Source organism: Phocoena sinus, chromosome 1 (assembly GCF_008692025.1).
Source record: "Phocoena sinus isolate mPhoSin1 chromosome 1, mPhoSin1.pri, whole genome shotgun sequence".
Classification (NCBI taxonomy): domain Eukaryota; kingdom Metazoa; phylum Chordata; class Mammalia; order Artiodactyla; family Phocoenidae; genus Phocoena; species Phocoena sinus.
In genome coordinates, this window is record NC_045763.1 from 146,563,000 (window position 1) to 146,575,539 (window position 12,540).

At 42.7% G+C, this 12,540-nt stretch overlaps 1 protein-coding gene across 9 annotated transcripts in view; it reads right to left on the reverse strand.

Annotated features, from left to right (window-relative positions):
* The window catches only part of TRAF5 (TNF receptor associated factor 5), a 44,434-nt gene that overhangs the window by 14,940 nt on the left and 16,954 nt on the right, over window positions 1–12,540 (reverse strand). For 8 of the 9 annotated variants that reach the window (XM_032602621.1, XM_032602594.1, XM_032602656.1 and 5 more), the window contains 2 exons: window positions 1,163–1,381; window positions 121–178 (listed from right to left, as the gene is read on the reverse strand). In XM_032602621.1, coding sequence (XP_032458512.1) covers window positions 121–178; window positions 1,163–1,380 — 276 coding nt within the window. In that variant the 5' untranslated portion in view covers window position 1,381. Of the gene's footprint in view, window positions 1–120; window positions 179–1,162; window positions 1,382–4,734; window positions 4,754–12,540 lie in introns of those variants that run through there. The other variant, XM_032602638.1, reaches the window with a different exon arrangement.

Genomic DNA, 12,540 nt, shown 5'->3' on the forward strand with positions numbered 1-12,540 from the left:
CGGACTCCAAGGAAGGTCCCCCTCCCGCTCTTCTGCTCCAACTTCTCTGTCCAATTCAACCCAGGACACTGGCTGCTCCATCACCCAGAGAACTGCTAACCCAAAGCACGACTGTCTTACCTCCTGAGATTTGATCACCTCCTTATCTACAGGGCAGAGTGGGACTGCGTTTAATTCTCTGGAAAGAAAAATCACAATGAAGCCAGAATTAAGGGTTGACCTCAACAGCCCATCCAAGAGCAGCCGCAGCGCTTCAGCCACCCCCTTGAAGTTCCCCCTGAGCAGGCCAGGCCCTGTCTTTATTCATGCTGTTCCCTCCTCCCAGAAGGGGCCCCCCAGTACCCCAACTTCAGCACCTCCTCAGTCTGCCTGAGAAACTCCCATTCATCCTCCAGGATGTGAGTCAAAGAGGGAGTCCTGCAGACAGGGTCAAATGTCCTCTGCCAACGTTCCCTTGGCAGTCCTGTGCTATCACACTGTACCCCAACTTGCACCTTCACTAGAACATAGAGGGTCCTGTGTCACACTGGACCTCCAGCTCTTCACCTCTGTGCACTAGAGCTTGGTTTAGCGGGGTGTCTGGAGCACACAGGTGCTGAATGGACGAACCCAGGAATGAATGAGAAGGTGCTGTAATAACCCCCTTTGCCAGCTTGGGAGGGTACAACTTCCGTGGCGTCCCTGTATAAACCCCCAAGGCCTGCTTCCATGTCTCTCCTGGTCTCCACCTCAAAATGGCACAACCCACGTTTTACAGCTGCCGGGGAGTCAACAGAGTATCCACGGCGGCAAGGAACCTTCCAGATGTGACACCACCTCTGCCTCAAGGCAAGGAAAGGTCAGGGCACCTACAGGAAAGACCCCCATGAGATACAGGTCCTTCCTCACATGGACTGTGCACTGAGGTCTGCCTTCGTGTGCAAAACAGGTGTGGTCTGAATTTTCAGAAAAGGTGACTATCAATAAGACGGAAAAAAATGAAGATTATTCCTCAGGCTCTCAGAGAAGGGTGCTGGGAGGGCCCGTCCTCATATTCGTGGTTCTGTGGCCAACCACAGCAATTCCCGAAACCACGATTACAGTTGAGCGGCCACAGATGACACGTAGATCCCAGGAACAGCCCTGTCCGCTTCTGGCTGGAGCGCAGGCCCTGAGCGCTCACCTCAGGGACAGGATGCAGTGCTGGCAGAAGCGGTGCCCACAGCCCGTCTGGTGGGGGTTGTGAAGCACTGAGCGGCAGAAGGCACATCTGTAGCGCTCTTCCAGCTGCTCCACAAACTGGTACTCTGCATCTGGCTCAAAGTCCAAAGACGTGGAGTTACCAGAGTTCTGGCGGATGAAGCCACAGGGGACACCTCCTTGCTCCTCAGAACAAGCCATTCTGGGGGATCAGGAGAAGAGAAGGAAAATTCAGTGTGCGAACACCACAGCAACTACAGCCATCAGGTGTTTGAATCATCTGTTCCCTGATTAGTCAACATCACCCACAGGGTCATTCTGTTATGACTTTGTAACCATAGTAACAATCTCCTGCCACTGGAGGGCTCCTGCAGAGGGGAGGTGGCTTTGGGGCGCTCAGCGGGAGGCTGGACCAGATAACTTCTAGCGCGATTCAGTGAGACTTCAGCCCACTGTCCAGCAAAAGGATGCTAAATTATCCTTCAGTGTGGCTACATGCTTGGGCAAAATATAGCCAGGTGTTAACTACATTCTGAGTAAACTCTGGTTATGGATTTTTCTTCCACTCGTTTGAGAAAATTGAAACAAAGCTTTTGTTAACATTCTTTAGAAGCAAGAACTTTGTATACCAGTACATTCCTTGCAAAATATATAAATACATCACCACCACTAAGCCACACCATTTCTCACCTGAGCTAAATAAAAGTCCATTAACTGCTTTCCCCTCCAATCCATTCTCCATACTATAGCCAGGGTGATATTTTCAAAATACAAGTATGGTGGAAGATTATCTCTCCTCATCATTCAGTGGCTTCCCAGAGCTCTTAGGTTAAAGCCATGGTGCTAAGCAGGCTACAGAATGCATCCTCCCCACCCAGTAGCATCCTGGACCTCTCCTCCCCTTGCTTCCCGCACTCCAACCACACAGGCCTTCTTTTAGTTCTTCTAATATATCATGCTGTCTTCTGCCACAGGGCCTTTGCACGAGCTGTTGCCTCCGTGCTTCCACTATCCCCTTCCAGGCCTCCTCATTTAGTTAACTCATATTCATGCTTCAAATTTCATTGCAAGCTTCATATTCTCAGGTAAGCCTTTTCTTCTCCCCCTGGTCTGACAGCAGGAGGTCTACTCATCAGTCTGTAAAACATGCAAGGCTTCCAGGGAGTGGCTAGGGGATAAAGGTAAGTGTGTGTGTGGGGATGTGGATTTTTTGCTTATAATCCCTTTGAATTTTTGAATACGGATATATTACCCATCCAAATATTTTAAAAATATACAAAACCAAAAACCCATTCATCCACTGTTATATCTGTCATAGAACCAGGTTCCATTCCTTCAGAACAACGCTTGATTTGAGATTGGACACGCATTTGTGTGATTATTTTATTTATATCTGTGCTCCTCAGTGACACACAGATAGCATCTGGTCTTGCTCACTGTTGCCTTTCCAGCCCTTGGCACTAAGCCAGGCGTGGAGAACAACTCAGCTATTTGTTGAGTTAAAGTTATTCAATGGACTTTTTGTGAGACCCTCAGCAGGGCAGCTCTAAGTAGTACTGGCCTCTAACAGAGTGATTCTTTTTTTTTTTCTAATAGGTGAGGGAAATTAAGAGGGGCAAACTTCCAGTTACAAAATAAATGAGTCATAACATAGTGATTCTTAACCTTTTCTGAGCAAGGACTTCCCCTGGCTTTGAAAATTTGATGAAAACTCTAGACCTTCTCCCTATAAAATAGCACACACATCTTACATGTGTACCCTTAAGGACCCTTGGGACCCCCACCAGTGGTCCCCAGGTTAACAACAGTCCGTCTGCCCTGCAGGCATGCTGCTACTTTTGGCACAGTGCCAGGAGTCGTGGTTTCAGTGTCTGCAAACAGTGAAAGGGTGGGTGGTCCTTGGGGGTGACATCCCTCTATGTGGCTGTGGTACAGGAAGGCTTGGCCTTCAGGATTGCTTGTTTTGGCTTGTTCTTGGGATCCCTCATGATTCTCCTGGAGCTGACAAGTTCAGCTGGGCCTGGGAGCAGCTGTGTGGCCTGACCACGTAGGCAAGAGATGGGCAGCCTCATTCAACCCTAAGCTCTGCCCAGGTCAGCTGCTGAGTCCGGGCTGTGGCCTGGATGAATGGAGCAGAGGAAGCAACTGGACTCTTTCAGCAAATAAAGCTTGCTCTCTGGAGAAGCCCAGCAGACCAGGGGATTTTTTTCTTTGTCCTGGGGTTTGAGACCAAAGCCCCACGTTTTCCTCCCTGCATGTTTCCTGCAGAATTTCAAGGGTGGTAGGTGAGCAGAACAAGATGTGATTGTTCCCCCTTTAACGTTGTTTACTCTTGAGATTTAAAAAAAAAGTTTTAATTATGATGATGAAGAGGCACAGCACTTGATGTACACAAACAACCTAATAACCAAGACTCACCTTTCTCTCAGAGAAGGGGGAGAACCTATTCCAAACTGCCCTAATCTGTCCTGTGTCCTCTAGTCCCAAGGGAGGAGAACAATTCACGTCCTATGCCCCTGTAGGATTCTCTCTCAAGATCACACTCGTGTCTATGTCACAGAGCATCTAAATTTGGACCCTCAGAGATATACTCTAAAGCAGCAGGTCTGTTGAGCCCCCAGAACAAGGGAGTAGGATGTACAAAACTCAGTTTGGGTTCCCCTCCACTACATTCTATCCTCTTTCCTAGCACAAGAATTTAATGTGCTCATCTGTGTCTCTGTCTTTCTCTACCTTCCAGTCAATTTTGCTGTGAACCAAAAATCACTCTACAAAATAAAATCTCTTAAAAAATGTGAGGACAACTAGGGCACCTACTAGGCACTGGTGAGGGACCACAGACACCTAAGCGCACAGGAGGAACCCCCAGCAACCAGTTGTTTCAATTATACTTTTATTTTTCCTAATATATTTTTTATCTTTCTTATTTTTATTATACTTTTTTGCAGTACAAGGGCCTCTCACTGTTGTGGCCTCTCCCGTTGTGGAGCACAGGCTCCGGACGCACAGGCTCAGCGGCCATGGCTCATGGGCCCAGCCACTCTGCGGCATGTGGGATCTTCCCGGACCGGGGCACGAAACCGTGTCCCCTGCATCAGCAGGCAGACTCTCAACCACTGTGCCACCAGGGAAGCCCTATATTTCTTATTTTACTTTGTTCTTTGATATTTTACTGCTCCTTTTGTTTCTTTCTTTTTTTTTTTACCACACCACAAAGGCTGTGGGATCTTGGTTCCCAGGCCGGAGGTCAGGCCTGAGCTCCTGTGGTGGGAGCTCCGAGTCCAAACCGCTGGACTAACAGAGAACCTCAGACCCCAGGGAATATTAATCAGAGTGAGGCCTCCCGGAGGTCCTCATCTCACCACCAACACCTGGCTCTACCCAACTGCCTGCAAACTCCAGTGCTGGACGTCTCAGGCCAAACAACTAGTAAGACAGGAATACAGCACCACCCATCAAAAAAAAGAAAAGAAATGACAAAAACTATGTTACAGACGAAGGAGCAAGGTAAAAACCTACAAGACCAAATAAATGAAGATGAAATAGGCAACCTACCTGAAAACATATTCAGGGTAATGATAGTAAAGATGATCCAAAATTAAAAATACTCTAGAAGGAATCAGTAGCAGAATAACTGAAAAAGAAAAATGGATAAGTGAGCTGGAAGACAAAAGGGTGGAAATACTGCTAGGGAGCAGAATAAAGAAAAAAGAATGAAAAGAATTGACTACAGTCTCAGAGACCTCTGGAACAACATTAAATACACCAACGTTCGAATTATAGGGGTCCCAGAAGAAGAAGAGAGAAAGAAAGGGTTTGAGGAAATATTTGAAGAGATTATAGTCGAAAACTTCCCTAAGATGAAAAAGGAAATAATCAAGTCCAGGAAGCACAGAGGGTACCATAAAGGATAAACCCAAAGAGAAACATGCTGAGACATATTAACCAAACTTTCAAAAATTAAATACAAAGAAAAATATTAAAAGCAGCAAGGGAAAAGGAACAAATAACATACAAGGGAATCCTCATAAGGTTAACAGCTAATCGTTCAGACTCTGAAAGCCAGAAGTGGGTGGCAGGACACATTTGAAGTGATGAAAGGGAAAAACCTACAACCAAGATTACGCTACCTAGCAAGGACCTCATTCAGATTTGATGGAGAAATTAAAATCTTTACAGACAAGCAAAAGTTAAGAGAATTCAGCACCACCAAACCAGCTTTACAACAAATGCTAAAGGAAGTTCTCTAGGCAGGAAACACAAGAGAAGGAAAAGACCTACAAAAACAAACCCAAAACAATTAATAAAATGGTAGTAGGAACATACATATTGATAATTACCTTAAATGTAAATGGATTAAACACTCCAACCAAAAGACATAGACTGGCTGAATGGATACAAAAACAAGACCCACATATATGCTGTCTACAAGAAACGCACTTAAGACCTAGGGACACTTATAGACCGAAAGTGAGGGGATGGAAAAAGATATTCCACGCAAAAGAAAATCAAAAGAAAGCTGGAGTAGCATTTCTGATATCAGACAAAATAGACTAAAATAAAGACTATTAAAAGAGATAAAGAAGGACAATACATAATGATCAAGGGATCAATCCAAGTAGAAGATATAACAATTGTAAATATTTATTCACCCAACATAGGAGCACCTCAATACATAAGGCAAATGCTAACAGCCATAAAAGGGAAATAGACAGTAACACAATCATAGTAGGGGACTTTAACATCCCACTTTCACCAATGGACAGATCATCCAAAATGAAAATAAATAAGGAAACACAAGGTTTAAATGACACATTAAACAAGGTGAACTTAATTGATATTTATAGGCTATTCCATCCAAAAACAACAGAATACACCTTCTTCTCAACTGTTCATGGAACATTCTCCAGGATAGACCACATCTTGGGTCACAAATCAAACCTTGGTAAATTTTTAAAAATTGAAATCATATCAAGTATCATTTCCGACCACAATGCTATGAGACTAGGCATCAATTATAGGGAAAAAAAACTGTAAAAAATACAAACACATGGAGGCTAAACAATACACTACTAAATAACCAAGACATTGCTGAAGAAATCAAAGAGGAAATCAAAAAATACCTAGAGACAAATGACAATGAAAACACAATGGTGCAAAACCTATGGAAGACAGCAAAAGCAGTTCTAAGAGGGAAGTTTATAGCAATACAATCCTACCTCAAGAAAAATCTCAAGTAAACAACCTAACCTTACACATAAAGCAATTAAAGAAAGAAGAACAAAAAACCCCAATGTTAGCAGAAGGAAAGAAATCATAAAGATCAGATCAGAAATAAATGAAAAAGAAATAAAGGAAACAATAGCAAGGAACAATAAAACTAAAAGCTGGTTCTTTGAGAAGATAAACAAAATTGATAAACCATTAGCCAGACTCATCAAGAGAAAAAGGGAGAAGACTCAAACCAACAGAAGTAGAAATGAAAAAGGAGAAGTAACAACTGACACTGGAGAAATACAAAGGATCAAGAGAGATTACTACAAGCAACTATATGCCAATAAAATGGACAACCTGGAAGAAATGGACAAATTCTTAGAAAAGCACAACCTTCCAAGGCTGAACCAGGAAGAAACAGAAAATATAAACAGACAAATCAAAAGCACTGAAATTGAAACTGTGATTTAAAATCTTCCAACAAACAAAAGTCCAGGACCAGATGGCTTCGTGGGCGAATTCTATCAAACATTTAGAGAAGAGCTAACACCTATCCTTCTCAAACTCTTCCAAAATATAGCAGAGGAAGGAACACTCCCAAAATCATTTTACAACGCCACCATCACCCGGATACCAAAACCAGACAAAGATGTCACAAAAAAAGAAAGCTACAGGCCAGTATCACTGATGAACATAGATGCAAAAATCCTCAACAAAATACTAGCAAGCAGAATCCAACAGCACATCAAAAGGATCATGCACCATGATCAAGTGGGCTTTATCCCAGGAATACAAGGATTCTTCAATATACACAAATCAATCAATGTGATACACCATATTAAAAAACTGAAGGATAAAAACCATATGATAATCTCAATAGATGCAGAAAAAGCTTTCGACAAAATTCAACACCCACTTATGATAAAAACTCTGCAGAAAGTAGGCACAGGGGGAACCTACGTCAACATAATAAAGGCCATATATGACAAACCCACAGCCAGCATCATTCTCAATGGTGGAAAACTGAAACCATTTGCTCTAAGATCAGGAACAAGACAAGGTTGCCCACTCAGCACTATTATTCAACATAGTTTTGGAAGTTTTAGCCACAGCAATCAGAGAAGAAAAATAAATAAAAGGAATCCAAATCAGAAAAGAAGAAATAAAGCTGTCACTGTTTGCAGATGACATGATACACTACATAGAGTATCCTAAAGATGCTACCAGAAAACTACTAGAGCTAATCAATGAATTTGGTAAGGTAGCAGGATACAAAATCAATGCACAGAAATCTGTTGCATTCCTATACACCAATGATGAAAAATCAGAAAGAAAAATTAAAGAAACACTCCCGTTTACCACTGCAACAAAAAGAATAAAATAGCTAGTAATAAACCTACCTAAGGAGACAAAATGCCTGTATGCAGAAAACTATAAGACACTGATGAAAGAAATTAAAGATGATACAGACAGAGGGAGAGATATACCATGTTCTTGGATTGGAAGAATCAACATTGTGAAAATGACTATACTACCCAAAGCAATCTACAGATTCAGTGCAATCTCTCTCAAACTACCAATGGCATTTTTCACAGAACTAGAACAAAAAATTTCAAAATATGTATGGAAACACAAAAGACTCCAAATAGCCAAAGCAATCTTGAGAAAGAACAACGGAACTGGAGAAATCAGGCTCCCTGTCTTCGGACTACACTACAAAGCTACAGTAATCAAGACAGTATGGTATTGGCACAAAAACAGAAATATAAATCAATGGAACAGGATAGAGAGCCCAGAGATAAACCCATGCACATATGGTCACCTTATCTTTGATAAAGGAGGCAAGAATATACAATGGAGAAAAGACAGCCTCTTCAATAAGTGGTGCTGGGGAAACTGGACAGCTATATGTAAAACAATGAAATTAGAACACTCCCTAACACCATACACAAAAATAAACTCAAAATGGATTAAAGACCTAAATGTAAGGTCAGACACTATAAAACTCTTAGAGGAAAACATAGGCAGAACACTCTATGACATAAATCACAGCAAGATCCTTTTTGACCCACCTCCTAGAGAAATGGCAATAAAAACAAAAATAAACAAGTGGGAGCTAATGAAACTTAAAAGCTTTTGCACAGCAAAGGAAACCATAAACAAGACGAAAAGACAACCCTCAGAATGGGAGAAAATATTTGCAAACTAAGCAACTGACAAAGGATTAATCTCCAAAATGTACAAGAAGCTCAATATCAAAACAACCCAATCCAAAAATGGGCAGAGATCTAAATACACATTTCTCCAAAGAAGATATACAGATTTCCAACAAACACATGAAAGGATGCTCAATATCACGAATCATCAGAGAAACGCAAATCAAAACTACAATGAGGTATCACCTCACACCGGTCAGAATGGCCATCATCAAAAAATCTACAAACAATAAATGCTGGAGAGGGTGTGGAGAAAAGGGTGGGAATGTAAATTGATACAGCCACTATGGAGAATAGTATGGAGGTTCCTTAAAAATCTAAAATCAGAACGATCATATGACCCAGCAATCCCACTACTGGGCATATACCCAGAGAAAACCATAATTCAAAAAGAGACATGCACCCCAATGTTCATTGCAGCACTATTTACAATAGCCAGGACGTGGAAGCAACCTAAGTATCCATCGACAGATGAATGGATAAAGAAGATGTGGCACATATATACAATGGAATATTACTCAGCCATAAAAAGAAACGAAATTGAGTTATTTGTAGTGAGGTGGATGGACCTAGAGTCTGTCATACAGAATGTAGTAAGTCAGAAAGAGAAAAACAAATACCATATGCTAACACATATATATGGAGTCTAAAAACAAACAAACAAATAACAACAAAAAACGGTTCTGGAGAACCTAGGGGCAGGACAGGAAAAAAGAGGCCGACATAGACAATGGACTTGAAGACACGGGGATGGGGAAGGGTAAGCTGGGACGTAGTGAGAGAGTAACATTGACATATATTCACTACCAAGTGTAAAATAGATAGCTAGTGGGAAGCAGCTGCATAGCACAGGGAGATCAGCTCGGTGCTTTGTGACCACCTAGAGGGGTGGGATAGGGAGGGTGGGAGGGAGACGCGAGAGGGAGGGGATATGGAGATATACATATGCATATGGCTGATTCACTTTGTTATACAGCAGAAACTAACACAACATTGTAAAGCAATTATACTCCAATAAAAATGTTAAAAAATAATTTGAGGACTCCCAAAGAGTTTTTGCTTATGTCGGTTATACTTATTAACATTTACCATATTTGAGAGTAAAATTGAGGAATTAAAGAAAATAAGATAATAATGAGCCAATTATATGTTAACATAAATAATATTTTTATGAAAAATAATCATTTTCCAAAAGAAAAAAGATTAGTGAGAAGAGTGGCTTTTTTTTTTTTTTTACATTTTTGCACATATCAGTTTGGGCTTAAGAGAAGATAGCTGGATTCTCTTATCTACTCTGCATTCAGTCTGTTGCATTAACACATGTCATGTAGCTTCTGGAAAACACCACTGTATACTCATTAAAGGAGAGTAAAGATGGAAAGCGACATCTTAGTATTATTATGCAGATAGTTTTGCCCATGCAGATCCCCTGAAAGGGTCTCAGGAAGCCCCAGGCAGTGGGTGTGGTGGTAAATGCTTAACAGTCTGCTCTCCTTGGGGAAAAATTCCAAGTCAAAGTTGTCAATTCTCTGCCTGAACATACCTGAATGATGCAAGAGCCGATTAGCTGTAGGAAACCCATGTCCCAGTAAGACCTGCTCCAGCACCCCGGGGCCCCTGAAGCCCGCTTTTGGGACCATTGGTCTATCAGGCTGCCCGGTGGCCTGCTCCTTGTCAGTCTTTGTACTGGCAGGCCCAGCATGTGACCCTCACAGATAGTCTCCTTGCTCCTGCTGGATGGCCAGTGGAGGACAGGACACCCCGGCCACACTCTCCCTACCACTGTGTGTCTTACTCGGCCCTGGTCAGCAGGCCTAAGTCATCCGCTGACCCTGTTCACTCTCCAGTGTTGTCTTGTCCAATACTTGTTTTCTATGCAATCGAGTTTTTATCTCATTAGATACAAAAAAATAAGCACTTGTGTTTTGCTCTACAGTATGGACTTGAGATGTGTCAGGGGGATGTTCTTATACAGAAACCGAGCAGTGAAGTCTCCCAGGGCAGGCTCTGTCTCCATCCTCTGAAGCTCCTTCAGGCCTGTGACTCAGCTCCAAAAACGGAATCAATGCACTGCGCTGGCTGACATTAGAGAGCCCCAATAATAGAACTAGAAAGGTTGACGTTTCTTTGTCTAACAAATATGTTTCTCTAACCAATTCAACATTTCCAGCTGGTACTCTGTCATTCCCAGGTTGCTATTTAGTGGAAATAAGAGCTCCATTTTATTAAAATCTTTCCCCTCTGGGTATAATAGCTTATGTAACAGGAACAGCAAAAGATTTCGGTTCTTATAAATAAGAAAAAAAAATCATCAAAATTACTATTAGAGCGTGTATATCTCCTTACTGCAGTAAACAGTGTCTATTCCTGCCACTGATGGAATTATAATGGTCCTCCTGCTGAAGAGTTATTGACTCAAACCAAGAAAGACAAGAGAAAATCATATCCCATCTGCTACCTAGGAACTCTTATTGAGTTTCTTTTCAATGCCATTTTTAAGCTTCATAAATTGATGTATCTTTTGCCTGAGAATTTTCTAGAAATTCCAAAGAAAGGCTAGGATGTCACGATTTAAAATATTCCCTCCCTCCCTCCTTCCTTCCTTTCCTCCTTCCTTCCTTCCCTCCTTTCTTCCTTTTTTTGAGAAGCTTTGTCATGTACTTTAATATCTGGTATATCTAGGCCCTCAACCCGACCCCACTGTTCCTCTTTACTTAGATATTTCTTCTGACTCATTTTTGGGGAACACATAATACATAATCTAACATTCTGAAGCAGCATGAGTTTGGCTTTTCATTACAATAAAAAGGACACATGTCTAGCAGAATTCACTCTCAGGTTTAACACACAAAAAAGGAAAGTCCTTGTCTGTCCACACTACTTCCACAGTCCCCCAGCATCTTGTATAGATTAATGAAGGTTTGGAAAACTCAGGAATGCTTTTATGTATTATATTTTACTTCATAGCACATAAGCTCAGGAACTGTCTTCAGGGTTTTCAAGTTCTGATTCTTGAAAGTTCAAGATCAAATCCCAGAGTGAACAGGGTACAGGGCTAGAGACCTGGGCTCAGCTCCTGCTCTGCCACTCACCAGCTGTGACCCGTGGGAAGACACTCCCACAGATCCCTTGTTTGTACATCCCTGCACACAGTCAGCATGTACTTGTCCTGGGTTGGGTCCTGAGAATGCGGAGACCTGTGACAACACATCTGCCCTTGAGGGTCTCGAAGTGGAGCTGAGGAAATCAGACCCGGGAATGATATATGGCAATACCCTCATGGCTAGTCCCCCCCAAGAGAGATTTAAACAAGCTGCTGGAGCCCAGATGAGGGGTAGCTAATGCTTTCTGAGGTGTCTGTGCTGATTCCAGAGAGAAGAAAACATCTCCGCTCGTCTTGAAGAAGGAGGAAGCATTTTCTAAATGAAGGAGATAAAACAATTTCCCAGAGGGTATCACAAAGTTCAGGAACAGTTAATGATTAACTGTAGCTGAAGTGGAATTAGGGGAACACGCCAGTCATCCGCTTGTTTGCTCTCAGATCCATCCTCTGCCCTGGTCTGCATCGTCGCCTTACTGAGGCGACGTCCAGGCTCAGTCAAGGGGGCTGGCCCCCGCAAAACTGTGTTTCCAGGGTCCCCTAGCTTCTGGCTCCATCCAGCCAATGAGAGACACGGGCAGGAGACTGCAGGGTAGGAGGAAGGGAGTAGTAGACCATTTCTCCTGTATCCCTCAGTGTCAGGCAGCATCTCAACAGTGACTGGTCTCCTCCATGCCTTTAATCCCCACCAATGGCCCCTCTCTCTGTGAACTAGCTCCACCAGGCAGGTCCCCGGCTCCCAAGCTCTGGAAACACCATCTCCTCTCTTGGTCCCTTCTGCTCTAGAGGGGGTGGGCAGCTTCCCGCTATGAGTCATCTTGGAGTTGACTC